Source organism: Saimiri boliviensis, chromosome 15 (genome assembly GCF_048565385.1).
Source record: "Saimiri boliviensis isolate mSaiBol1 chromosome 15, mSaiBol1.pri, whole genome shotgun sequence".
Classification (NCBI taxonomy): Eukaryota; Metazoa; Chordata; class Mammalia; order Primates; family Cebidae; genus Saimiri; species Saimiri boliviensis.
Window position 1 is genome coordinate 26865168 of NC_133463.1, and position 27335 is coordinate 26892502.

General features: G+C 36.6%; 1 protein-coding gene across 8 annotated transcripts in view; it reads left to right on the forward strand.

The window, feature by feature from the left end:
• The window catches only part of RGS22 (regulator of G protein signaling 22), a 166487-nt gene that overhangs the window by 15014 nt on the left and 124138 nt on the right, over window positions 1-27335 (forward strand). For all 8 annotated transcript variants that reach the window (XR_012514043.1, XR_005578274.2, XM_003943028.4 and 5 more), the window contains exons 4-7: window positions 12014-12235; window positions 20251-20336; window positions 21250-21418; window positions 25125-25254. Coding sequence is in view for 6 of the 8 variants with exons in the window: in XM_003943028.4 (XP_003943077.1) it covers window positions 12014-12235; window positions 20251-20336; window positions 21250-21418; window positions 25125-25254 (607 nt within the window). In the remaining 2 variants the exon portion in view is untranslated. The remainder of the gene's footprint in view (window positions 1-12013; window positions 12236-20250; window positions 20337-21249; window positions 21419-25124; window positions 25255-27335) is intronic.

A 27335-nucleotide genomic window follows, 5' to 3' on the forward strand; every position in this document is an offset into this window, starting at 1 on the left:
GCTGGAGAGGGTGTGGAGAAATAGGAACACTTTTACACTGTTGGTGGGAGTGTAAATTAGTTCAACCATTGTGGAAGACAGTGTGGCGATTCCTCAATGACCTAAGAATAGAAATCCCATTTGACCCAGCAATCCCATTACTGGGTATATATCCAAAGGATTATAAATCATTCTACTATAAGGACACATGCACATGAATGATCATTGCAGCACTGTTTACAATAGCAAAGACCTGGAACCAACCCAAATGCTCATCAATGATAGACTGGACAGGGAAAATGTGGTACATATACACCATGGAATATTACGCAGCCATCAAAAACGATGAGTTCGTGTCCTTTGTAGGGACATGGATGAACCTGGAAACCATCATTCTCAGCAAACTGACACAAGAACAGAAAATCAAACACCGCATGTTCTCACTCATAGGCGGGTGTTGAACAATAAGAACACATGGACACGGGGAGGGGAGCATCACACACTGGGGTCCTTTGGGGGGAAATGGGGGAGGGACGGGGGGGTGGGGAAGTGGGGAGAGATAGCATGGGGAGAAATGACAGATATAGCTGAGGGGAAGGAAGGCAGCAAATCACACTGCCATGTGTGTACCTATGCAACAATCTTGCATATTCTTCACATGTACCCCAAAACCTAAAATGCAATAAAAAAAGGAAAAAAAAAAAAGAAATGACATAACAATAGTATAAACAGTTTACCAAAAATGTGATAATCCCGCCATCCAGTCAGAATAGACATTGCCATTTTTCTGTTTTCTTTCAGACTTTAGGTGATATGACTGTTATTTCTATTGAATTCTATCTATGTAATCATGTTTTTATTCCTCCTGAGCAAGACCTGAAGTTTGACCCCTTTGTGTGTCCCATGCACTCACCTGGGCTGCCTTTTTCCTGTTTTTCATCTCTCCAAATCCTTCTGTTTTTACCGCCTCTTTTTTATTTTTATTTTTTTTTGAGTTCCTTTTGCATCTACATTCAGGATCACACAGTCTACTATTAACTACCCATTCTTCACGTTACAAGATAAAAGAAGAGAAAATGTTGTCATGCGTTTTCAAAAAGAATCTGGGGGCAGGAAGGAGAAGGAATGGTGTATTCTCAAGCCAAGTGTCTGGCAAAATTCTAGAACAGATTAGTAAGGTTTGGTTTGTAAGCAATTAGCTAAGAATTGGAAGCCAGAATAGGATTACTGAGAGTAAGTATGCCAAACTAATCTCTCTCTCTCTCTCTTTTTTTTTTCTGATAGTTATAGATTGGAATTTTAGGGAACCATAAATTAATATATCATGATTTCCATAAAGTATTCTAAAAATAATAAATTGAATCATGTTACTTCCTGCTCTGTTCAAATCCCTGTCTAGGGACTTCTCATTACACTAACAATAAAATCCAGAATCCTATATGATTAGGCTCTTGTTATCTCTTGATCTATATTTCCTGCTTACTTTCCAATCTGACTGACTTCTTTATGTTTCTCAAGCATGCATATGCCAAATATACTCAGAGTCTTTCAACTTGGCATGCTCTTCTCTGAGATATCTGTATCACTTTCTCCCTGACTTAAATTCCTTCAGTTTAGAAAGCCTTCCCTAACAACCCTATCTAAAATAAAAACCTCAACACATGCTCCACTTGTAGTGCTTTGTCTCCAAAGACCTTATCATTATCTGTGAAATTAGCTTTCAAATATTTGAACTGGTTCACTAAACATAACCAGCAGGGGTTGATTTTTAATAACCTACAGATTGATTTCCAAACTTGGTAGTATGCAATTCAAGACCTTTTGTAATTTGGCTTTAACTTAATCTTTTTGGCTTTATTTCTTGCTTCACACTACTTGTGCCATCCTGCACACTCTCTCCTCCCTCCCCTAGCCCACCAATCCATCTTGACCATACTTCTTCCCACGCTCAAATCTCACCATGTAATGGTTGGTAATAGGAGTGAGAGAACTGTATTTGATTCCAGCTCTTCCATTCTTACTGGTGTGATCTTAGAAACCTTGCTTACTTAATTCCTTGATTTCTTTCTCTGTGAAGACAATAGGACTATCTTACAAGATTATTATGAAATGAGGTAATGTATATTAAGTGTCTGGCACAGGTTTAGTGCTTTCTTTTCTTTTCCTTCACTAATTAGACCATCTCACCTTTCATTCCTGAAGCATAACAGGCAATCACTCTTTAATGGGATTGGTGGATCGTCAATCTAGAGGATAGTCTTATGTGCTACACAAATCTGTCATTGGCTTTGCCTTTTTGAAATTATTTTTATCAGAGAGAGAGAGAGTTGGATGAAAAGTTGCAAGTTCCAGTATTACGTCACTCATCTAGTAAATAATGGTCCACACAGGTTCAAAGGGCTCAAAACTTTTGATTGTCCCATTATGCTATAATGTCTATAGAACTGGCAGCGGAGGAGTAAACTGATGATTTGGATAAGATAATCTTGTCTTGTTTTTATTCTAGTAGTATGAAATGGACTACAACAAACAACGCTATGTGATTTTAAGGATAGTGTAGTCAATAGAAGTGTAGTCAAGATCAAGAAAAATATTAGTCTTGAGCACAGAATGCACTCAATAAATGTTTCTTTGAATAGGGTTGAATTGTCAGACTGCACTTGGAATGTTGTGTTCCTTTTTTTTTCTTAGTCAGAATCTTGTTCTGTTGCCAGGCGCCAGGCTGGAGTGCAGTGGCGTGATCTCGGCTCACTGCAACCTCTGCCTCCTGTGTTCAAGCAATTCTCCTGCCTCAGCCTCCCAAGTAGCTGGGACTACAGGCGCACGCCACCACACCCAGATAATTTTTGTATTTTTAGTAGAGATGGGGTTTCACCATGTTGGCCAGTTGTGTTCCATTTTTGGTGCCACATGTTAAAAGTTGCTCTGCCAAACCAGACTCAGGGAAACTTAGCCAGTGATCACTTTGGAAACCATGCCAAATGAAGGGTTGAAAGAAGTTTGGTGTTTAACCTGGCTTGGGAATGGGTGGCAGGGGTGGGATGGAGTAGTCCTTTTCAAATATTTTATGATTTGATTGAGGAAGAAGGGTTAACATATTTTGTGAAACTAGAGTGCAGAATGAGGGTCAACATTTGTGAAGAAAATTGAGTTGATTTTCACTTACCATTAGAAGGAACTTTAGAATTTATTTTCTAACAAATGGGCTGATTTGTGAAGGAGTAAACTTCATGTGATTGGAGGTGTTCAGGTAGAGGTGAGAAAATAATGAGAATACCGGGGATGTGTGTGTGTGTGTGTGTGTGTGTGTGTGTGTGTGTGTGTGTGTGTTTATCTATCTATATATATATGTATCTATGGTGGGAGATTGGACTTTGTTGACCGAAGAAAATTTCCTTCTCTGTTTATCTCAGGAGCTACATTGTAATTTTTCTGAGGGTAAGGACAGGTCTTTTCTGTATCTCCCAAAGCTTCTTGATTATGATTCTGTTTTCATTTCAACATCTTCCATGTAAGATACTTAATATAAACAAGTAAACCTTCTAATTTTTTCTCCTGCCTCCTTTCCTCACCCACCCCCAACTCACAGCCCCCATCAAAAACAATAGCCCAAGCCCTAGACTGTAGATACAGGGCCCTTAGGTCACTCTAAGATGGCTTCTGAGATGTTTTCCATATCTGTAATGACATGCCCAAGGTCCCATAACCGAATCGTGGTAGAAATGGGCCTAGGAATGAGGCGTTCTGGCTCCTACACTATTTCTTTCCATTATACCATTATACCCCTTGGGACACATTGTAAGATCCAGAAACTGGTGGCTGGTAGCCTGCCTCGATGTTATTTTTTGATGAGGGGAATCCAGGACAGTTGCTGCTATTATAAATGATTATGGCACTTTCCAAATCCTAGCTTTCATAACTTCATTCCGTTTGTTCTTGTGCCAAGTTCACATTCAGATATTGTTTTCATTTAGTGTCTGGGAGGTTTTTTGCTGTCAACTCTTTATGGACAAGTGTTTGCTTATTAAGTTTTCTTCTGTGCTATAGTGTGAAAACATTTTTTTCCTTTTGGCTTTGTTTTGTGTGTTTTATGCTCAGTGACTGTTGTGGGATTGAGTAGATGAGCCCACATAGATTTAGGTTGGTCCTCTGTGGGTGGTTTCAAATATTTGTGACATTTATGGTTTGCAGAAGCTGAAGGGGTGGCCTGTTCTATACCCTTCTTGCAAGGATAGGTATGCCATGTGTTTGCCAGACCGTGCTTAGCTATGCGCTGTTGGAATTTTACCATAACTTGTTTTTTTGGACTGATTCTCCACACTTTTTAAAATCTGTAAACAATTATAATTTCTTGCAGCTTTATGAAGGAGTTATATGCTAGATGGATTGTTGTGGGGGGCTAGTGGGGAGAGAAAGAGTATATGTTGGGGGAATGTATGGGATGAAGGGAGATGAAGGGTTAGGGTCTTCCCTTGCCAAAATCTAAATACTCAGAAATTGATTTTTACAGGTGTTGATAGAGCTCTAGGAAACTGCTTAGTTCAGTGTTTATACCTCTGGCTGTTTTGATAAGACTTGTAGCTCAAACTTACAGCACTCAAATTACCTAAGTCATTTATTAAGTAAGGATATTTTCTATACATTTTATGTGGAACATTATTCCTTCCATCCCATTGGTGAAAATGTCTAATAAACAGTTTATGGTTAAACATCTAAAATGACAATAAAACTTAGATTAAAAGAAGTTGTTATTGGTAACTGACTTGTTACATTCAAGTAGTCAGATGTTTTCCATTCACTGAATAGGGATGCATGTTTAAAATATAGCTTTGGAGCTCAATTAGTAAAGACAGAGTTGGAGCAGAGATTAACATGTATTAAATTAACCTAGTCATTGGTTTCTAATTTAAATACTGTTCAGCTAAATAATTTGGCACCCGGCGAGTTTCACTGGTGCTGGGCTGGCAGTTTAAGTACATCACTAATTACTCACAGGTTTTTTTCCCCTCCCCTTTTCAAAGAAACGTGGAACCAGCAATTTATTGTGGTAAAAATATTTTCATGCTCTTGCTTTTTCTGTGAAAATATTTTTCGCACATGGATGACTAGTACTACAAAGTTAGCTTTCACCACCTTCCGGTCAATTCATTTTGGAATATTTGGAAAATGATATCCTTGAAATAAGAAAATTAAGTAAGGAAAAGAACAGCCTGTAACATCTTATGGAGTATTGGGTTTGAAGCTCAAACTGAAGGTTTTTCCTGTCATATGATTCAAAGTTGAGCATTCTCTAAATCAGCCAGCTCAGCTTTTTGGATAAAATACTTCCTACATCATTCATTTCTGTCTTTCATACCTTATGTGTCTTGTATTGTTACTTACTAAACTGTAGGAGCGTTATAGATAAGCTTAGAAATGGTAAAAACAAAGGACGTTGAAGAGAGCTTCTTTTTAAGCAAACAACAAGAATTTGGGTACTAACGAAAGACCAGGGCACTTTCTCCTAGGTATCAAATACAGACAGCTGGCACCACCTCATATACGAATACCCATGAGAGTCAGCACGAAGTAACCAACAGAATGTGGCTTTGCAGTTTGTCTTCATCTGGATTCTGCCTCTCCTCAGCTAAAAACTCTTCAGTGGCTCCCCCTTGTTGTGAAGCTGTGATTCTTAAACATGTGCATGCGTTTGAATGATCAGAGGGTTTGTTAAAACTCAAAATACTGGGCTCCTCCCCCAGGGTTTTTTGTTACAGGGAGGGGACCGATAAGTTGCATGTCTTCTTTTTTGTTCTTTTTCAACTTGTATTTTAGATTCAGGGGAGTACATGTGCAGGTTTGTTACCTAGGTATATTGTGCGGTGCTGAGGTTTAGGGTATGAATTCCTTCACCTAGGTACTGAACATGGTAGCCGATAGTTTTTCAGCCCCCGTCTCCATCCTTCCCTTCCCACTCTAGTCATCTCCAATGTCTATTGTTGCCATTTATGTCCATGAGCCCTTGATGTTTAGCTCCCGCTTATAAGTGAAAACATGGTGTTTGGTTTTCTGTTGCTGCATTAATTTGCTTAGGAGGGAATTTGCATTTCTAACAGGATCTCAGGTGATGGAGATATTGCTGATCTTGGAACCACCCTATGAGAACCATTGGTTTAATAGTGTAAGTTGAGAGAGTTCCAGCATATGATAGTGGGTCCTCAACGAACTCGTCCTTTCTCTCCAGTCTTATTTCTGCTCTTCTCCCCTCAAATATTAAAGTTGAACATATCTCACTGCTTGTAGTTCACCAAATGTAACCTATTATTTTATGCTCTTATATCTTTTATTTTTAGTTTTTGTGGGTACATGGTAGGTGTCATGCTTCTTTATCTTGATGCATTGGCTATTACTTTTGCTGAATTCCCCTCTTCTCCCTTGTCTACCTGACATTGCCTGTTCATCCTTCAAGATTCGACTCTAGCAGCCCACCTTCCCTATACATCTTCCTTAATTTCCAGAATATATTAATAGTTAATGAATCCTTCTGTGCCATCACATTACTTTGTACATTCTATTATGCTTGTTCTGTGTTAAACTGGAGTTGCAATATGCATTCATTCTTATTCAAATTGAACTATTTATGTTCTGCAGAGAGAATGAAATTTGAAGAGTGACATAAAGAGTGATTTAAAGAGTGACAGTGATTTTGTCTGTTGCGCCAATCTATGTGTATGTGTCCTGGAAAGGGTGTAAGAGGGAAGATGAGAAACTGCCTTTCCGTCACTGGGTGTCATCCATCCTTCTCTTACAGTATGTTGTCATCTCATCATGCTAAGGGTGATTCTAGTGCTAAACATACATATTTTGTGTACAGTGTGAGCTTTAAACACAAGCCCACCCCTTCATTATCCAGTCCGTAAATGAAGAATCAGTGACCTATTTCAATCCAGAGGAACAACTGACTTACGAACTTTTTGAGAAGATTGTTGAAGACAACTTTATCAATGCTTTCAAGATTTTAATGGATGATCTTGACTAAATATGATTTCACCTCATGTGCTGACTTTTGCATCCTTTTCCCTCATAGGATGGGTCTTTACTGCCTGTTTATATTTACTTATCTGTCTTCCTTTGCTGGATTATGTGTGCTCTGAGGCAGGATCTCTGTCTTATTCATTTCATTTGGGGCTTTGTGGAGGATGCCCTGTATTGGCTCACTCAATATATTAAATAAGATATTATGATAATAAGAATGAAATAAATACTTACTGAATAAATGAATGAACTAACAAAGGAATCGTGGGGCTGGGTGCTCTTACTAAATAGCAGAAGATATAGACTTTTTTTCTGGAACGTCAATCATGGACCAATGGAGTATCAAACACAGAAAGCACCTTTGGTTTTATCTAGTTACAACCCCTTTTTACTGATGTGTCTCAGAAAGGCAAAGTGATTTGCGCAACATTTCTCCAATTTAATCCTTCTGCTTATCTTTCTCTGGAGTTTCTAGTTTAGCCAAGTCTCTTTTAAAGTATGATAACCAGACCAGACGTGATATTCTAGTATTACTACCCTTGTCTCTGGGGACATATTTTCCCTTGGCATTTGCATTTGTACAAGTTTTAATTTATTTCAGTATTTTGTTGACTCTTCTTCATAGAGAAAAATGAAAGATCATATACTTGTTCCTTCAAGGGCAGAAATAATGTTTTATTCATCTTTGTATCCTCTATGTTTAGGGCAATAATTGGCACTTGGTCTTTCAATTGGTAAAATGAATTAACTGGGAGAAGCTTTGAAATAGTTGTTTGCCACTTTTATAATCTTAGAATCACAGTGCTTTTAAAGACCTTCCAAGATCTAAGCTAATGCATGGCTTTTCAAATACAAAAGCACTTATTTTTCCCTGGCAAGATCTCTGTTCCATTTAAATTAATTCCACAGAAAGAAATTCTTAAGTTTAAAAAGTGTAAATATTTTTACATATACATTCACATTTCTTTTTTATAATAAATAGAAATATTACATGTCATTTTATTATAAACATAATGAATTCTAATTTTCCTTTTGCTATTTTTACTGTGCTGTTTCTGTAAAGTACTTCTTTTTAACCCATTACTCTTCCTCACTTTTATGTACTTACATACACTTTCTTCCTCAGAATGGATATCCTCTGCCTCTTTATCCTCTAGCTCCATTCAGAATTCAAGTATTTTTATAAGTGCATATGAGTAGCAGAACCTAAATCACATATCCATAGCTGTAGGGAGTCTGAGAAGCAGTGTTTTTACTTTTCCAGACTTTTCATTTCAGGAGGTTGGAATGGATCCTGAGTGTGGCAGTCCACAGCATCCACAGTGAGCCTTAACTAAAATTACGTGGTCAGTCCTAGGTTTAAAGCAGTTTCATAGTCCTAACTCCAGAGTTCTGTTGTAAGCTCATTAGGGACTTGCTGTAAAGCCATGAAGAATTCATTTAACCTTTCTCGGCTGTCATTTTGCTTTGTAAGTTAAATATAAAAGTAATTGTTAACTGCCTGCTTTAAATCCTGTCCTGGCCCCTGTGTGTAACAGGGCCAGTAGCCCATCCAGAGTGTTAGTAATTCCTACACGAAAACTGGTTGCAACATAGTAGCAGTAGCTCCGAGGTGACAGCTGGTCTCCCCAGTGTGGCAATGGTTCTGCTCAGTGGAATGTTAGCAGCCGACCCCACCAGCTCATGAGCTGGGAAGTAACCATTACATCCCCCAGACCACTCCAGAACCTTCCTAAAACACAAATTAGAAGTAACTATGTTACTTCCCTGCTTAGGATGTTCATATACCTCCCTGTTTCCTAGAGGGTTAAGATAAAACCCGTATTTCTGAAAATGGCATGCAAAACCTTCTGTGATCTGGTTATACTACCTTATCTACTTCAAGTCTTTCTTCTCTATTCCTTAAACTATTCCAACTACAGCTATTCTTTTTTAAAAATTATATAGTACTTTAGGTTCTGGGATACATGTGCAGATCATGCAGGATTGTTGCATAGGTACATACATGGCAATGCAGCTATCCTTTTTCGAATCAGGCTGCATAGAGTTAGTTATCCTATGCACTGTGTTGCTTCACACCTCTGTGCTTTTACTAGCAAAACCAGAGTAGATAAGAGAATAGGCTTTGGAATCAAAACACTTTGAATCCCAGCTACCCTAACTTCATAGGATTACTACTTAGCCAAGTACTTGGCATAGAGAAGTGATCAGTACACACTAGTTTTGTCATATGTGAGGCAGTGTAGTAAAGAAGAAATGTTCTGCTTTGAGACAAGACAGACTTGTTTCCATAACCATGATCATCTAGCACATTATAGCTCTGAGTCCATGGACAATCACTTAGCCATCCCTACCATCAGTTTTTTTGTAAAGAGCTATGTTGGGAATGTGGAAGGATTCAAGAGAGTGCTTTTAAAGTGTCCATCATGACCTTTAACCTAAGCAAATTAATGTAGGAGCAGAAAACCAAATACCACATGTTCTTACTTAGAAGTGGGAGCTAAATATTGAGTACATATGGACACAAAGAAGGAAGCAACAGACTATTGTAGGGACCTACTTGAGGATGGAGAGTGGAAGGAGGGTGAGGATTGAAAAACGACCTATTGAGTATTATGCTGATTACCCGGGTGACAAAATTATCTGCACACCAAACCCCTGCAACATGCAATTTAACCATGTAGCAAACCTCCACATATACCCCTTAAACCTAGAAGTTGGAAAGAAAAAAACCAAAATATCCATCACATGCCTAGCACATGATAGACATTCAGTCAATAGTCCTTATCATCTTCATTATTTCTGCCAACTATACCTTAACTACTCACTACTACTAAGTAAGATTGATTACTAGGGTCTTATGGTATCAACAGTCCCTCTTAATTTTTTTTACTTGAGCACTTTTTACTTGATTAGTAGGAAATGTTTTATTTGTCCATTGAACCAACTAATTAACATTCTTTGCTTTGGATTATCACAGCTCTGTGTCCCTCTGGCTACCAGGTCAGAGGGTAGGAGGCAGAAAAAAAGAAAGGAAAACAATAAATAAAAGTCAATCTTGTTCTCTTGTTCCATCGATACTCAGAACTAGAAGAAATGTTTTCCAGATGGTCTTTCACTTTAAATTGTTTAATTTCTCCTACCCCCATTAATATTTGATGTCATTCTCTACCAAGTTTAATTAAGTTCCTTTCTCCAACCAGATAAATCTGATCTGCAGTATCAGCAGACTCTTTTATCTCTTTAGATTAGAGATAGCATAGTTTAGGGGTACTACTTATGGCATTTAGGTAAATGGTGCCTGTTTGAATCCCATGTTTGAAAGACAGTAGGCAACTAATGAAATATCTATTGAAGAAACTTTATATACAATTTATGGCTAATTAACAAGGATATCCAGGACTTGAACTAAGATCAGAACAAGTAAACTTAATAAACATTTATAGAACTTTCCACTTTAAATACACAAAATATACACTCTTATCAGCACCACATCACACCTACTTACAGGTTTAAATGAAATATTGGTTGCTGCTTGTTTGTTATTTTCTTCTATCATTTTTTCCTGTCTCCATTATTAAGCACAATTATTGGTATAAAAGAGGTTTTCAATACCCATTTTTAGACTGCATTCTAGCCTGGGCAATAAAGCAACACTTCCATTCTCTCTCCCTCTTCCTCTTCCTTTCTTCCTTTCCTTCATTCTTTTTTTTTTTTAATTTTTATTTTTTCTTTCTTTCTCTTTCTTTTTTCCAAATAAATAAATAAATAAATGTGTTATAAATGTGTTTTGTAATGTACATAATACATGTATATTATAAGTAAAAAAAACAATTTATGGCTAATTATTCTTTCTTACTCGTTGAGCAATACTTATCATTTTTGGAGAAAATCTTAGTCCAAAGGCTTTTGAGACTGTGGACTGATATTAATTTTGAATTCTATCATCCATGTACTTTAAATTCCTCAGAAGTGGTGACAGTCAAACTTTAGAGAGGTGACATTATCTGACATTAAAATTTATGTATATACACACATATTTCTAGTTCTAATTTTACTATGAAATTCTGCCATTTATTAAATTACAACTATGGTATATCTAGCAATGCCTTAGTAAAACCTGAATTAGTATTCTACTTAGAACACTTACTGATCCAAGGGGAAGAGTTTAATGGCTTCTACCACTTGCCTAAGTGTTATAAATTAATCTACATGTATAGTCAATTCACTGAAGGTACCCTAAAATAAACGAATATTCTGAAAAAGGGACCTGATTCTAGATTTGGAGGACAAATGGGAAAAGACATGGCCAATTCTCCATTTACTTCTTACGGAAGTGGAGGCCCCAAAGGTGTTCAGTGATTCACCTAGAGTCGCAGAGCTACTTATTGGCAAGCTGGCATTCAAACTCAAGACTCTTGACCATTGTATATCAACTGACTGGCTTTAAATGAAAGTTGGCAGCATTTAGAATTACTGACAGAAGCCTCAGAAATGTTATTTTCTTTATTCTCTCTTTTTTGTCACAGTGTGAAGGATGATGTTGAAATAGTCTTAACTGAAGAATATATTGTACTTAAATTTCTCCTTTTGGACAAGGGAGATGGTTAGCTTTCATGGCTTCTAAGGATGAAAAATATAATGGGAGCATTATTTCTTCCTTTACTCATTCTTCCCTAGTGATCCACCCCCTTCTAAGAGAATAACATTGCTTTGCAGAGTGACGTATATATTGCTTTCCAGTTTCAAATAATCACAGAGGTAAGATGTTTATAAAAAGGGAATTTCTACCACAACATACCATGACACTCGTGGCATGAGTACATTGGCAAGGAAGAGTTCATTGGATTCCCTGACCTCTAGGCAAGGGATTTCGTAGCTACTAAAAAGGAAGCCAGAATGATTAAAAACACAAAACTCTGTGAGCTATGCATGCATGTATGTAAACCTCAAGTCTTCTTAGAGACTGTGAGTTTCCAAGTTTAAAAAAAGTTTTAATTTCTACAAATTTATATTGCAGACCTTTTCAGAAGCAATTAGATTTAATGCAGATTATGGAGTCTTTGAAGTAGTTAATGATGCTCCACAACTTCTGGAAAAACAACTAAAAAAAATTTTACTGAACCAGCGACCGCGAAATCCCATTTATGATGTTGTAAGGAAAGGAAAGAATGAGGTTAAACCTGTTCAGATGAATGCCCCCCATGAAGATGAGACCATTAATGTCAACTATAATATTATGGTAAGAAAGTATACTGTTTTATTTTCTTAGATAGATAAAGCCTTTGGTCAAATTAACATGAGATTCCTTAGGCTTCTCTTTTTGAAATGTAGCTGTATTTAACTTGTGTTGTATGTGTACCTAGTATTTGTTAAGCACTTTTCAAATATAGTGGCCAGTTTAGCAGTTTCATTGATGTTTACTTATCAGTTTGAGAAGATTCATGTAATTTATGAATATTTGAATATTAGGTTAGTTTTGAGTCATATAAATATGAGTATCCTTTATAATGTTGATGCATAATTGAAAATGTGGATATATAGGCAATGTATTTCATTTGGGTTTTGAACCAATCCAATCAAGCAGTTGATGCATAATTGAATAATTTATAATTATTATAATTGTTATAATTTATAATGTTGATGCATAATTGAAAATGTGGATATGTAGGCAATGTATTTCATTTGGGTTTTGAACCAATCCAATCAAGCAGTTGGGAATTGAGACTTCAGACCCTTAAGTTGCACTGTGTGGCTCTTACCTGCCTAGCCTTAAATTCTACTCTCAGCTTCTCCTTAGCATGAGATCAGAAAACCTGGGTTCTAATATTGGCTCTTCTGCTTAATGGCTCTGTATACAGGTCACTTTGATAAACCTAATTTTCATCATCTGTCACATGATGCCTTTACTACCTACTACTTAGGTTTCTTGCATGGATGAAATGAAAATAATAATGAATATTTAACAATACTATTTTGCATTGATTCAAAATGTCTAGTATGACTAGACTGAAATAGGTCTTACATTTAAGACATAGATCTACTCTAGACTGAAAGTTCTTTAATTCTTCTGTTACTGAATTTGAATAGTTTCTACTTTTAACATTCATCAAACTAAATGGTAATAGTAATAAGCATGTTACAACATTGTTTCAAAGCCAGAATAAGGAAATATATTCTGTGATACATAGTACTATATGATTGTTAATTTAAAATTTTTTTACTAGGTGACAGTATTTATTGGTTTAGTCACTTCCTTCAGTGAACAGAAATTTTTGATTATATGGAGATCTTTATAACCTATTTATTTACTGTTAAACAAAAGCTCTTTAAGAGCGTCTTGAGTTACATGTTTTGACACAAGTTTCTCAAAAAAGATATACTGGGTGATCTTATTTAATGTATTTGAAGGTTGATTGATTAAGCATGTCTATTATAAAACTAGGGCAGTGATTAGAAGTTTTTAAACAGAGGCATAAATAATAAAAACAGGCCAGGCACCATGGCTCATGCTTATAGTCCCAGCACTTTGGAAAGCCAAGGCAGGTAGATTGTCTTAGCTTAGCAGTTAGAGACCAGCCTGGGGGAAATCATGGTGAAACCCTATCTCTAAAAAAATATAAAAATTAGCCAGGCATGGTGGCATACACCTGTAGTTCCAGCTTCCTGGGAGGCTAAGGTAGGAGAATCACCTAAACCTGGAGAGGTCAAGGCTATACAGTGAGCTGTGATCACACCTCTGCATTCCAGTCTAGAAGAAAGAGTGAGACCCTGTCTCAAAAATAAAATAAATAATAAAAATAGTAGTGGAGATAAAAGGAATTAAAAAGTACTAAATGAAAAGCAGACAGAAAATGAGAAAAAAAAACCCAGGATAATGGTAGTACTGATTTTAAACAAACCACATCAATAATTAGTAGCATATTAATAATATACCTTAAGTGGTCCTGATGTCTCATGCCTTTGATTCCAGAGCATTTGGAGGCTGAGGCAGGAGGATCACTTGAACCCAGGAGTTTGAGGCTGCAGTAAGCTATGATGGCACCACTCACTCTAGTGTAAGGCCTCATCTCTAAAAATAATGATAATAATGATAGACATCAATAATTACATGAAATTTAAATGGCCTAAGCACCCCAAGTAAAAGCCAGAGTCAGGGATGATTGAAAAAAACAACAACAATTATTTGCTGTCTACAAAAAAACAACCTTAAAAATAAGACATAAATAGGTTAGAAGTAAAAAGGATAGTAAAAGGTATACCATTAAGTTACCAATTAAAGTTGGAGTGACTATATTGACATGTGGCAAAGCAGCCTTCAGAACAAGGAATCTTACTATGGATAAAGAGGAGTATTACATAATGATAAAAGAGGGGGGTGTCAATTCACCAAGAAAGCTTAATAACTCATAATGTGTATACACCTAAAAACAGAGCTTCAGAATGATGCAAAAGCTCATAGAACTGAAAGGAGAAATAGATAAATTTATAGTTATAGTTGAAGACTAAAGCACTGTTCTCTCAGTAACCGATAGAAAAGATAGAACATCAGTAAGGATATGGAAGTTTTGAAAAACACTAGCAACCAAGTATATCTAATTGATTTTTCAGAACAGTTTATCCCACAACAGTAGAATATACATTCTTTTTCTAGTACATTGGGAATATTTACCAAAATCGATCATATTTTGAGCCATAACATATAAATTTCAATAAACTTAAAAGATTTGAAATCTTGCCAACTAGGGTTCTTTGACCACTTTAGAATTAAACTATAAATTGGTAAGAAAGCCAATTAATTACTTAATTACATAACATACTCCAACAAATTCATAGGTCAAAGAGTAAGTCCCAAGGGATATTAAAAATTATGTTGAATTGAATAAAAACTAAAGCACAACGTATCAAAATTTGTGGGATGCAACTAAATTAATCTTTGGAGGGCAATTTATACCACTAAGTGCTTATAATAGAGAAGACTAAATATGATCCACTTGTTACTGTAGGAAACTAGAAAAATTAAGTTAAACCAACAGTAAAGAAATAAAGAACAGAATCAATGACATTGAAAACAGAAAAACAAGAGAGAAAAATCAATGAAAACAAAGGCTTGTTTTTTGGAAAAAAAAAAAAAAATCAATGAAATTGATAAACTTTTAGCCAGAATGATGAAGAAAAAAACAGAGAAGATATGCATTTCCAGAAATGAAAGAGGGGTTGTCATTACAAATCCTACAGATAGTAAAAAAAAAAAAAAGATAATTTTACAAACAATTTTATGTCTGTAAGCTCAGGATATTTAAATAAAGTAGCCATTTTTTTTTTTTTCCTGGGACAGGGTCTCACTCTGATGCCCAGGCTGGAATGTAGTGGGGCGATCTTGGCTCACTGCAATCTTTGCCTCTCAGGTTCAAGCGATTCTCCTGCCTCAGCCTCCCAGGTAGCTGGAATTACACGCATATGCCACCATGCTTAGATAATTTTTGTATTTTTAGTAGAGATGGGGTTTTGCCATGTTGGCCAGGCTGGTCTCAAACTCCTGACCTCAAGTAATCCACCCATCTCTGCCCTCCAAAATGCTGGAATTATAGGCATGAACTGCTATGCCCAGCCCACATATTTCTTAAAAGGCACAAATTATCAATGCTCACTGAAGGGGATATAGATAATCTGAATAATTCTACCTCTATTACAGAAATTGGATTCACAGTTTAAAGTCTTTCCACAAAGACAACTCTAGGCCCAGATGGCTTCACTGATTGATTCTACCAAACATTTAGAAGTGAAGTAACCCTAAATTTATGAAAACGTACACAAAAAAAAACAAAAGAAGAGGAATCAATTCATTTTTTGAGATGAGCATTACACTGGTGCCAAAACTAAATGAAGAAATTTGAAGGAAAAGAAAAACCTACAATTTAATATCACTCATGAACACAGACCACAAAAATCCTAAAAAAGAAAAAAAAAAAGAAATTTAATCCAGCAAAGCAATAATACAGAAGATAATACAGATATAAATCTTTATAACCTTGAATATGCATTAGTTTTGTTAGATATGACATCCAGTGCACAAGAAAAAAAAGATAAATCAAAATGCAAAACTTTCATGTTTTAAAGGACACTACCAAGAAAGTAAAAAGACAACCCACAGAATAAGAGAAAATATTTGCAAGTCATAAATTTGATATGGACCTGTATCTAAACTATAAAAAGAACTCAAAAATTAAAAGACAAATAACCCAATTTTAAAATCTGCAAATGGTTTGGAATGGACATTTCTCCAAAGAAGATAAACAATAAGCACATAAAAAGATTTTCAGCATTATTAGTCATAAGGGAAATGGAATCAAAACCACAATGAGACACCACTTCACACCCAACAGGATGGCTATGATTTTAAAAAGGCAAATAATAACAAATGTTTGTGAGGATTTAAACCCTCATACACTGCTGGTGCAATTGTAAGATGGTGCAGCTACTTTGGAAAATATTATTAGGCAGTTCTTAAGAGGTTAGCCTAAGAGTTATATGACCCGGCAATGCCACTTCTAGGTATATTCTCAAGACAACTGAAAATATATGTTCACATAAAAACTTATATACAAGTGTTCATAGTAGCATCATTCATAATAGCCAAAAAGTGGAAGCAACTCAAAATGTCCATTTTGATTGGTGAGAGGCCCATTTTGGAAAACAGTTTGGCATATCTTTCCAAGTTAAACATATACTGATACCATCTATAATCCATTTGTGTTACTATAAAGGAATACTCAAAACTGGGCAATATATAAAGAAAAGAGATTTATTTGACTCATGGTTCTGCAGATTGTATAAGAAGCATGGCAGTAGCATCTGCTTCTGGCGAGGGTCTCAGTAAGCTCCCACATCATGGTGGAAAACAAAGAGAGAGAGGTATATCATATGGCTAGAGAGGTAGCAAGGGAGAGAGTGGGAGGTGCCAGGCTCTTTAAACAACCAGGTCTTGTATGAACTAACAAAGTGAGAACTCACTCATTACCATCAGGATGACACTCAGACATTCATGAGGGATTCACTTTCATGACCAAAGCATCTCCCACCAGGCCCTCCTTCCAACATTGGGATCACATTTCAATATGAGATTTGGAGGGGGCAAATATCCATGCCATATGACTGCCTCTCTCTTCTACTCCTGAGTATTACCCAAAAGAAATGAAAAGATACTTACACAAAAACCTGCATGCAAATGTCTATAATTGCTTTATTTATGATCACAAAAGCTGGAAGTTATCCAGAATCCATTAACAGGGGAATGGATAAACAAACTGTGGTATATCCATTCAATGGAATATTACTTAGCAACAAAAAAGAATGAAGTATTTATACATAAAAGAACATAGACTAATCTTAAATCCTTTATGCTGAATGAAAGATACTAGAATCAAAAGTCCATACTATATTGATTCCATTTATATGACATTCTGGAAAAGGCACAACTATGGAACAGGTCAGTGTTTGCCAGAGCCTAGGGTTGGAGGGAGTTGCTGACTACAAAGTGGCATGAGGAAATTTGAAGGGTGTTGGAACTATTCTGTACATTGATTGTATTCCTCGTTACATGATTATATGCATTTGTCAAAACTTGTAGAACTATATTAAAAAGGGTGGATTTCACTGTATGGAATTTATACCTCAATAAATCTGACTAAACAATAAGATCTATTGGCTGATAGCCATGCTTTATTTGTTTGCCTTGTACATCTAAATATAATATTTTTTTGGGGGGAGGATGGAGTCTTGCTCTGTCACCAGGCTGGACTGCAGTGGTGGGATCTTGGTTCACTGCAACTTCCGTCCCCTGGGTTCAAGTGATTCCCCTGCCTCAGCCTCCCAAGTAGCTGAGACTGCAAGTGCGTGCCACCATGCCCAGCTAATTTTTTGGATTTTAGTAGAGATAGAGTTTCACCACATTGGTGAGGATGGTCTCTACCTCCTGACCTCATGATCTGCCCACCTTGGCCTCCCAAAGTGCTGGGTTTACAGGCATGAGCCACCGTGCCCAGTCATAATTTTTTATTAATCCAATTCTGTAGGCATTAAGACAGCTTGTGTATGGCTATTTGGAAATAGTTCTATATTGATTTACCTAAAGCCATAGGTAAATGGCTTAACCTTCTGGTCATCCCTTTCTGTTTCTTAACCAACTTAAAAAAATTTTTTTAAGGTTTAAATAATTTCACCTTAGATCCTTTTTGTGTTTCTTGTAAGTATTTATTAAATTATTTTATGGTTGACCAGGATTGTTTTGTATGTTTTTGGTCTTTATATTTAGTTACTTTTTAAAACCTTGAAGAGTTTTGTTTTCAGCTTGGCTAAAGACTTTTCTTCAATTATTGATTTTATTATTTTTAAACTTTTTCATTCATTTTATTTTTGGGTCAAATAGGTACCAAAACACTCAAAAGAGGATGAATTATAGTTAAACTGTTCACTAGCTGAATATTCAGCAGATTGGTTTTCAATGAACTAATTTGACAACCTTATAGAGATTGGTTTTCAATGAACTGACTAATTTGACAACCTGATAGAGTTCTTTGAGGATTTATGTGGATCTTTATATGTAGTTTGGTATCTTTCTGTGATAAATTGAATGTAGTGCTAATGGGAGTTCAGGAGTCCTGCATGGTTGTCAGTGTGTAGCCTATGCAGAGTCTTTGTAACTACAAGGTCAAATGTCCTTCAGATCTCGCTGATAAGCAGTGAGGCAGTCAACAAGATGCTGCTGATTAGGTGCTGGCTATTTCCATGGTTTTCTTCTATTCTTTCACTATGCAGAATATAGTATTTGGTGAAGGCAAGTGAATGTTTTTTTTTTTCTTGCTGAACAGAAGGAAAATATTTTACATTCCATCTTCCAATCCCGAGAGCCTAAAGACTTCTGTGCATATCAGCAATGATGAGCACACATCACCCTCATGAGTATCAGTGCATTAGATGTTGGCAACACTACTGTATGAACATTCAGTTTTCTCACTAGAGTTAATAATGGTCGATGTGTTAACACTTTGGCTAATATCATAGCAAAACTATTGCCTTAGATCAGGCGTCCCCAAACTTTTTACACAGAGGGCCAGTTCACTGTCTCTCAGACCATTGGAGGGCCACCACATACTGTGCTCCTCTCACTGACCACCAATGAAAGAGGTGCCCCTTCCTGAAGTGCAGCGGGGGGCCGGATAAATGGCCTCAGGGAGCCGCAGTTTGGGGACACCTGCCTTAGATCATCCATAGAAGCCACATAAATACAAACACATTCACCTCACTGAGATTGTTTTATTTATTAGTAACATATGTTTTATGTCCAAGGTACTGGTTTTCTTTAGAATTCTGGAAAAAGTGAATACAAGAAAAAGTAGAATCAGTAGTAAGTAAATATTTTAGGATGAGCAGCAGTAACTGTTCAGTAATTCTGTATTGCTCTCACAACCTCAAGATAAAAGCTATACTCCTTAATGTTATTTAAAAGGCTGTTTGAAATCTTGACCCTGCCTACTTCTCCAGCCCTCCTTTCTCTGTCCCTTAAATCTCATCCTGCAGCCTAATACTGCTATACTTATGGTTTTCCTCTTATGCTTTCCTGCTCAACCTAGCTAGTCTTGCTTCAGGTCAAAGAGTGAAGGGTGTGTTCTGTAGGAAACCACTCCTGAGTTGAGTGTCTCTGTAGGATCCCACAGATGCCTAGCTAGCCTACACTGTGGCACTTGTAACACTCTACTATAATTGTTAACTTTTGTATCTTCAAGAGAGTGCCTGGAGATGTTAAATAGTTTAGTTTTTTTTTAGCTTGAAGAACAAAGGGCCTGCAGTGACGCTGGTTGCCTTACCAAGTTTTCTTGGTGGTTCTTTTTCTGTTTGTGATTATTTTTAACCCATTTTATGACTGTGAAAATATTGAGATTGATTGGCTTTTTTTTTTCTCATTCTTCCTCCTTCAACAAGTTACTTAACTTCTCTGGATTCAATTTGTTAATCTATAAAAATTGTGATAATATATAGTCGATACAGGATTGTTAAGAGAATTAAACACATAGCAGAGGCAAGAAGTGCCTCACATTTGTGGCTCAGGGTTATTGATCTCTCTAGTGGAAGTAGGAGACCTAGGGGTAGGGCTCCTGCTGACAGCTAGAGGTCGTTAGTACTCTCATGGTTAGGTGTTAATCGTCCTAATAGTGATTTTCATTGACTTTCTTTTCCCTTTTCTCTTTCTTCACATAGTGTCTCAGTCGTGAAGAAGGTATTAAGTGGATCAAAAAAGAAAGACTTCCAGCATTTCTGGAAAGTGATTGCTACTTTGAATACAGGTACTAGTCCCATCAATATATGTATTTTCAAATACATATTTTTTAATGTAAAATTATTTTTCATGGTTTCTTAGTAAAATTGTATGTATACCTTTTAATCTATTTGAGGTTTGGATCCCACCTGCTATAGAATAAGAGTGATAGAATGTAGGTAAAAATCACTTAACTTTTCTGACAACATGTTATAGAAACAATACCTAATAAATGTACTTTAGTTATACTTCTTTGGTTATTTATTTATTTATTTATTTAGACAGGGTCTTCCTCTGTTGCCCAGGCTGGAGTACACTGGCACGATCATAGCTCCCCATAATCTCAAATTCCTGGGTTCAAGTTATCCTCCAGCCTTAGCCTCCCAATTAGCTAGGACTACAGCTGTGTGCCACCATGTGTGGCAAATTTTTAAAATTCTTTGTAGAGATAGGGTCTTGCTATATTGCCCAGGCTGGTCTCTAACTCCTGGCTTCAAGAGGGCCTCCTGCCTTAGCCTCCCCAAAGCACTGGGATTACATGTGTGAGCCTCTACAACTAGCCGTATTTTCAAAATTAGCTATTGGTGATAATGGTATTTAGGTGCAGGGTGTTTAACAATGAATACTAGGGTGACACGAAAAAGATAGGATGGTCCAGGGCCAAATTTTTCCTTTATGTTCCCTGACTGTTAAAGTGTAAGAACCTAAAATTCGACCTCTGAACAACCATTTTTAAGTCAAAATCAATTAAAACTGAAAAATTAACTAATTAGTAGTTTTATGATTATGCTATTAATTTTAGCAGAGCCAAAGAAAATCATAATTGAGAGTGAGGAGAGGAGATTGTCTTGAATACCTAAAATAAAATTTTAGGTTTTTTTCCCCCTGAATTCTGCCATATTTGAAACTTGTTTTAAAATTGTATGATTTCTAAAATGCAGGTTAGCCAAATTGGTCTCACAAGTAAGATGGAGCAAGTCTGGCATGAATTTCACAGTAGGATCAAATTTTTCTCCCTGGATCATGAAAAAACCACCCAGTCTACCACCTCCTGCCACTGAAGAAGATAATCTTATAATTAAGAAAAAATTCTACATATCACTTGGCGAGGTAAAAATATGAGTATTTTTCATCACTTATACTTCAATGAAACTTCTCATTTTATTTTTTATTTTATGTATATATTTTTTGAAACAGGATCTCACTACTCTGTCACCCAGGCTGGGGTACAGTGGTGTGATCACAGCTCACTGCCTCTACCTCCCAGGCTCAGGTGATCCTCCCACCTCAGCCTCCAGAGTAGCTGGGGCTACAGACATGCACCACCATGCCTGGCTACCTTTTTTTTTTTTTTTTTTTTTTTTTTTGCATTTTTTGTAGAGACGGGGTTTCACCATGTAGCCCAAGCTGGTCTTGAACTCTTGGGCTCAAGCAGTTCACCAATCTCTGCCTCCCAAAGTGCTGGGATTATAGGTGTGAGCTACCATGTCTGGCGGAAACTTCTTATGTTAAGGCGTTTGTATTATCTGAATGGAGAACATGATTTCAAATACATGTAAAGTAGATTTAGTAATAGTTCTTATAGATTTATGCTGACTAATTTGCTCTGCTGTCTTTCAATTGAAATGTAATTAGAAATATTATCCTCATGTCTGAAGAGACAAAGGCAAGGTTGAAAAACATGCTTGTCACCTGGGAAGCAAGAATAACTTGAATTATATCCATGGTATCATTGTTCATCACAAAATTCCTATGATTTGGATTCTATTACATTTTTACAAAAAGATGATAAATTGAGTCTTCTCTTTCCTATTCTCTAGATTATTCCTTAGCATTTATTATTGTTTAACTATTATCAATTAAATTTGTCCTCCATGGTTAGAGAATTGTGAGGTTATATGAGAGCATTTGAAGAGATATAACCTAGAATCAAAAGTCCTTGTGGAGAGTCCTAGTGTAGTGAGAACTGTTGTTTGATCTTTGGGCTCTAATTATTAGATCTTATCTCTGAAACTATACTTCTAATACACAATTATATACAAACTCAGGAATAGCAAATATGTAGCCCTTGTGCTGCTACTCCCTCTATGACAGACACTGTTAATCAATTGTGGAAATTTTTCTGCTGAGCTACGATTTGGCTCCAGATTCTTTGCAAGACAGTATTCAGCATAGGCACTTCCAGTTTTGTTTTTTTTTTTTTTTTTTAAACCTTAAGTCTTACTTGCAAATAAGGCGCTTTCAACTCATCACAACTATCATACAAAAAGAAGCCTCTTTGCCATCTGTGTTGGAATAGATACACTTAGGTTACTTGAACTTTTTTTTCATGTGTGTCTCCTATAAATTTTGTAGTTCAGCATTTGTATCAGCAATTTTTGTCAAAAATGTTTACATTTATGCCATTTCCATTATTTCCACTGAATAATGCTTAGTGACATATTTAAGGCACATTTTTCTTCTTTCTTATACTGATTTTTAGGGTTTTTTGTTTTTTTTTTTTTTTGAGACAGGGTTTCACTTTGTCACCCATCTTGGAGTACAGTGGTACAATCCCAGCTCACTGCAACCTTGACCTTCCAAGGTTCAAGGGATCCTCCTGCCTTAGCCCCGGCAAGTAGCTGGGAATACAGGCATGTGCTACCACGCCCTGATAATTTTGTGTATCTTTGTAGAGACAGGGTTTTGACATGTTGCTCAGGCTGGTCTTGAACTGCTGAGCTTAAGCAATTCACCCACCTTGGCCTACCAAAGTATTGGGATTACAGGTGTTAGCCACTATGCAGGGCCATATTTTTTCTCTTAACTTATATACTATAGAAATCTCATAAAAATATGTACTCATGGTTGAAGTAAATAATCATGCAAAGGGAAGAATCCATGGGAAGAAGTTCTGATTTGCTATATGTGAATTTAATTAAATATAAGGGAGTTAAAATCCAAACTAGTTTACTTTTGCTATTTTCTGAGATGAAAACACTCATTTGTATTTACTTGAGTAATACTTCAACAGTGTTTATATACACATTTTTTTTTTTTTTTGACACAGGGTCTTACTGTGTTCCCCAGGCTGGAGTGCAATGATGCAATAATGGCTCACTGCAGCTTCAACCCCCCTGGTTCAAGCGATTCTCTCAGCTCAGCATCCCAAGTAGTTGAGAGTACGAGAGTGCATCACCATGCCTGGCTAAATTTTTTAAGTTATTTGTAGAGACGGGGTCTGTGTTGCCCAGACTAGTCTTGAACTCCTGGATGAGTCTTCCAGCCTCAGCCTTCCAAAGTGCTAGGATAACAGGTGTGAGCCGCCACACACAGCCAGTTTAACTATATATTACCATTTTTCAATAGCCTTTGAATTTTGCAGATTCAGAATTCTTGGACCCTCGCATTATTTAAGTCATGACTATACATAGGGGTTAATCTTCATGATAATTGATAGTATTTCTTTGAGCTTCAAGTTATACCATCTAAAAAACAATTGACCCATCTCTTAAAAGTATGAAGTGGAATGATTATGTTAAAGTCTGACCGGTGACTTCTTTCTCCCCCGTGTTCTACTCCTCGTTCTTTTTTTGCAGTCAGAATAGCAAGGACATTTGTATGCTGGTCTCTCTGAATTCCTTGAATGTTTCTTAATTATTTTGGCTTCCTGTCACTGCTTAGGCTATTGCTTACAATAAAGTAGTCACTTGATAATTATATGTTAGATGGACATGTAATTAATAATAAATAACTTGATTTTAAAGGAAAAGGGGAACAAAAGTGAATGAGTCTTCGACAGCTTTTATGCACGCAGGAAACCTTACCTCTAAGAGGGATGGTGACCACACAGATGCCATCTCTCATTTCTCTCTCTTGTTTTGGTCTCCTTACATGGCTTGACTTGCCATTTTAATTCTACATAATAGACAAGGAGTACTTTTACTTCCATATTCTGCAAGTGTTTCTTAGGCTAAGTGCTGGCCAACCAGCTAACTCAGTTGGATAAATGAGACATGAGAGGAATGCTGGATACTCCCTCCTCTGCTGTTGTCGAACAATTTGGATTTTAAAGTAAAAATAAAAGAGAACATTACAGAGAGAGGCAGGCAGAGGAATTTTCCCAAGAAGGCTAGGATAGGAGCTTCTTAGAGCTGGGGTTCTAGAAGCTAAGGATCAGCTTCAGATTGAATTGGCTAGTTCAGGGGTACACAAAGGAAAGGAAAAGTGGAATGCCGCATCCGGGGGCAGATGGAGTCATATATCATTCTGCAAGAAGCATTCAATCAAAGCAAACTTGTGAAAACTGAATCTAATGCAAAGGGGCAGCTGAGGTCAGAGAGGGTCCAGTGGCACTAAGAATAGTGTCTCTATCGTATTGGAGGAGCAGTTGTTAAAAACACTGAGCCAGGTGAGACAGAATGCGGGATCTGAAGTAATTGAGAAAGTTGTAAAGGGGAGCATCTAGCAAAAGGATTGATGGGCCTGGTGACTGCCAAGTTGAAGTCAGATGGCATGAATTTGTAGTGAATTCAGGAAGCAGGGTTTCATTCCTTTGGTCCACAATAGCCTGAGAGTGAGAGTTGGATAATTTATAGGTATTGGACACATATTTTCCTTTGGTTATCAAATATGAAAAAATCTGGATTGAGATTTCCTTCAGTGTCCTCTTAGCTAATGAATTTATTTTATTTTATTTTATTTTCCTTCATGAGGTAATTTTCACTTTACATATTATGCTGTGCAAGTTGAATATTATCATAATGATTTCTCCAGTTTTGTGATCAGAGTAATACTGCTAATCATATGTTAAACTAATAAGCTCCTGTCTTCCTAGGCTTCCTATACTCAAACAAAAAATTGGTTTGCATTAGCAAAACAAAGTCAGCAAACAGTATCAACCTTTTCATTACCCTGTTGTGTACCCTACAACAAACTTGAGTCACCAGCTATTTCATCTGTTTCTGGTAAGCAGAAAAGGACAAGAATGACTTCAGAACGTCTCTTTAAGTTTTTGTTTGTTTGTTCTCATTTTATAGTACAGTACTTAGGGTTTGGGGAGAAAAAATTATCCACATACCCTTCGCCCCACTCCACTTCCTACTGCTTTTTGAGAGACAACTTTGTATAGTGAAAAGGAGACGGGTTTGGAATACGATTCTGGTATTTATTAGCTGTGTGATGTTTGATGAGTTTTCCCACTTCTGGGAGCCTGGCCTTTTCTCATCTGTAAAATTAGAATAATGATATATACTAAATGTATGGAAAATGCCTGGCCTGGTGCCTGGTACCTACATGCAATAAACGTCATTATTTCTTATCACAGTTTACAAATTCTTATTAAGTCTTTGCAATAAAGTGGGTACAACAGTTTTCTCATCCTAAAAAAAAAAAAAAAATAGCTATTGATGGAAATTGAGTTTTCTTTCTGTTTTTAAGTTCAGACTATTTTTCACCTTAAAAAGCAGATAAATTTCTACTGCGGGGAGCTTTGTGGATATACAGACTTTTCATAAAATAAAAGGAATCTTCCAGAAATGGGAGTCATTAACTGTGATATTGTTATAGAAAATACCTAGGTGTGATGACTCAGGAGAACTCAAGAATTCACTTACAGTTCTTAACTAATCTCTTTGAGAAGTATAAGCAACCTCTGGGAAGGTAAATCCAAATTCCCTAGAATTGAACCTAAGTCTAGGTAAAGAAGAAAATAATCTCCCTAATGGAAAATAGCTGGATTCCTAGGTATCTTGTTGTTTTCCCAAAATGTTGAAATAGGTAATTGGAGATAAAAATACTATACAGGCAGAGACGGATGGCAGGAGGTAGTGAGCTGGAATGCCTGCCTTGCTCTCTGCAACATCCTCCCTTCAGTTCCATGGAATTGAGTGTATACTCATCATCCTCTCACAGATTTACAAAGTCTAATCTCTCAATATTGGGGAATTTACTTGCAACAAAAATTGTAATGAAATGTCCAGTTCGTTGAGATTTGAACTCTGGTAATTGAGAAAATGGTCATTGAGAATGAGGCATGGATGACAACAGCTAGCTGATCTGTGGCAATTCAAGGGGTAGATTTACTATGTGAAATAAAGCGCTAATGTCAGACATGTTACTGATTTTTGAAAGGGAAAATAGGAGCTGAATACTATATCTTTAGAAAAAGCATACAAATAATCCCTTTATAAACCTTCATAAATACTTTGTGCCATTTTGTAACTTGAATGATAGACTGTAAGTATGATAGTAATTGAATCTTTTAATGAAATGATGAATTTTTTAAATTGCTATTATTGTCTCCAGTTCTGGTCTGTTCATATATATATGGTCTCATCATCTACAGTAGTTTTCTTTTATCATACAACATGAAATATCAAAGCACCTATAATCATTTAGTATACATATTCTAATTCCTTAATAGGTTTGGCCCTTATATATTGACATTATATATCAGTCTGGAATATTACATTTAAAAAGTATATAAGATACTTTTTCATATCTTCTGTTGTTAGGGATGTCAAATATTTAGTCCATCTGCCACTGTTCTTTCCTTCTAAATCCAGGGAAGACAAGGTTATTAATTCCCATTGGTAGTTTTTTTCCCTACTGGTTCCAAATGTAGCATCAGAATTCTTCTTTTCTTTTTTCTATTTTTTGAGACAGAGTCTCACTCTGTCACCCAGGCTGGAGCGTAGTGGCATGCTCCCAGCTCACTGCACCCTCTACCTCCTGGGTTCAAGCGATTCTCATGCCTTAGCCTACCAAGTAGCTGGGATTACTATGCCACCACACCTAGCTAAATTTTGTATTTTTAGTAGAGACGGGGTTTCACCATGTTGGCCAAGCTGGTCTGGAACTCCTGACCTCAAGTGATCTACCCACCTTAGCCTCCTAAAGTGCTGGGATTACAGGCATGAGCCACCGCAACTGGCCCAGAATCCTTAAGATGCTGGTCCATGCAGTCACTACCTGTGATAAACCCATTTGCTATCCTAGCTCTGTAGCATCTATTTAATAAGAAGAAAGGTTTGTATTTATATCTAAT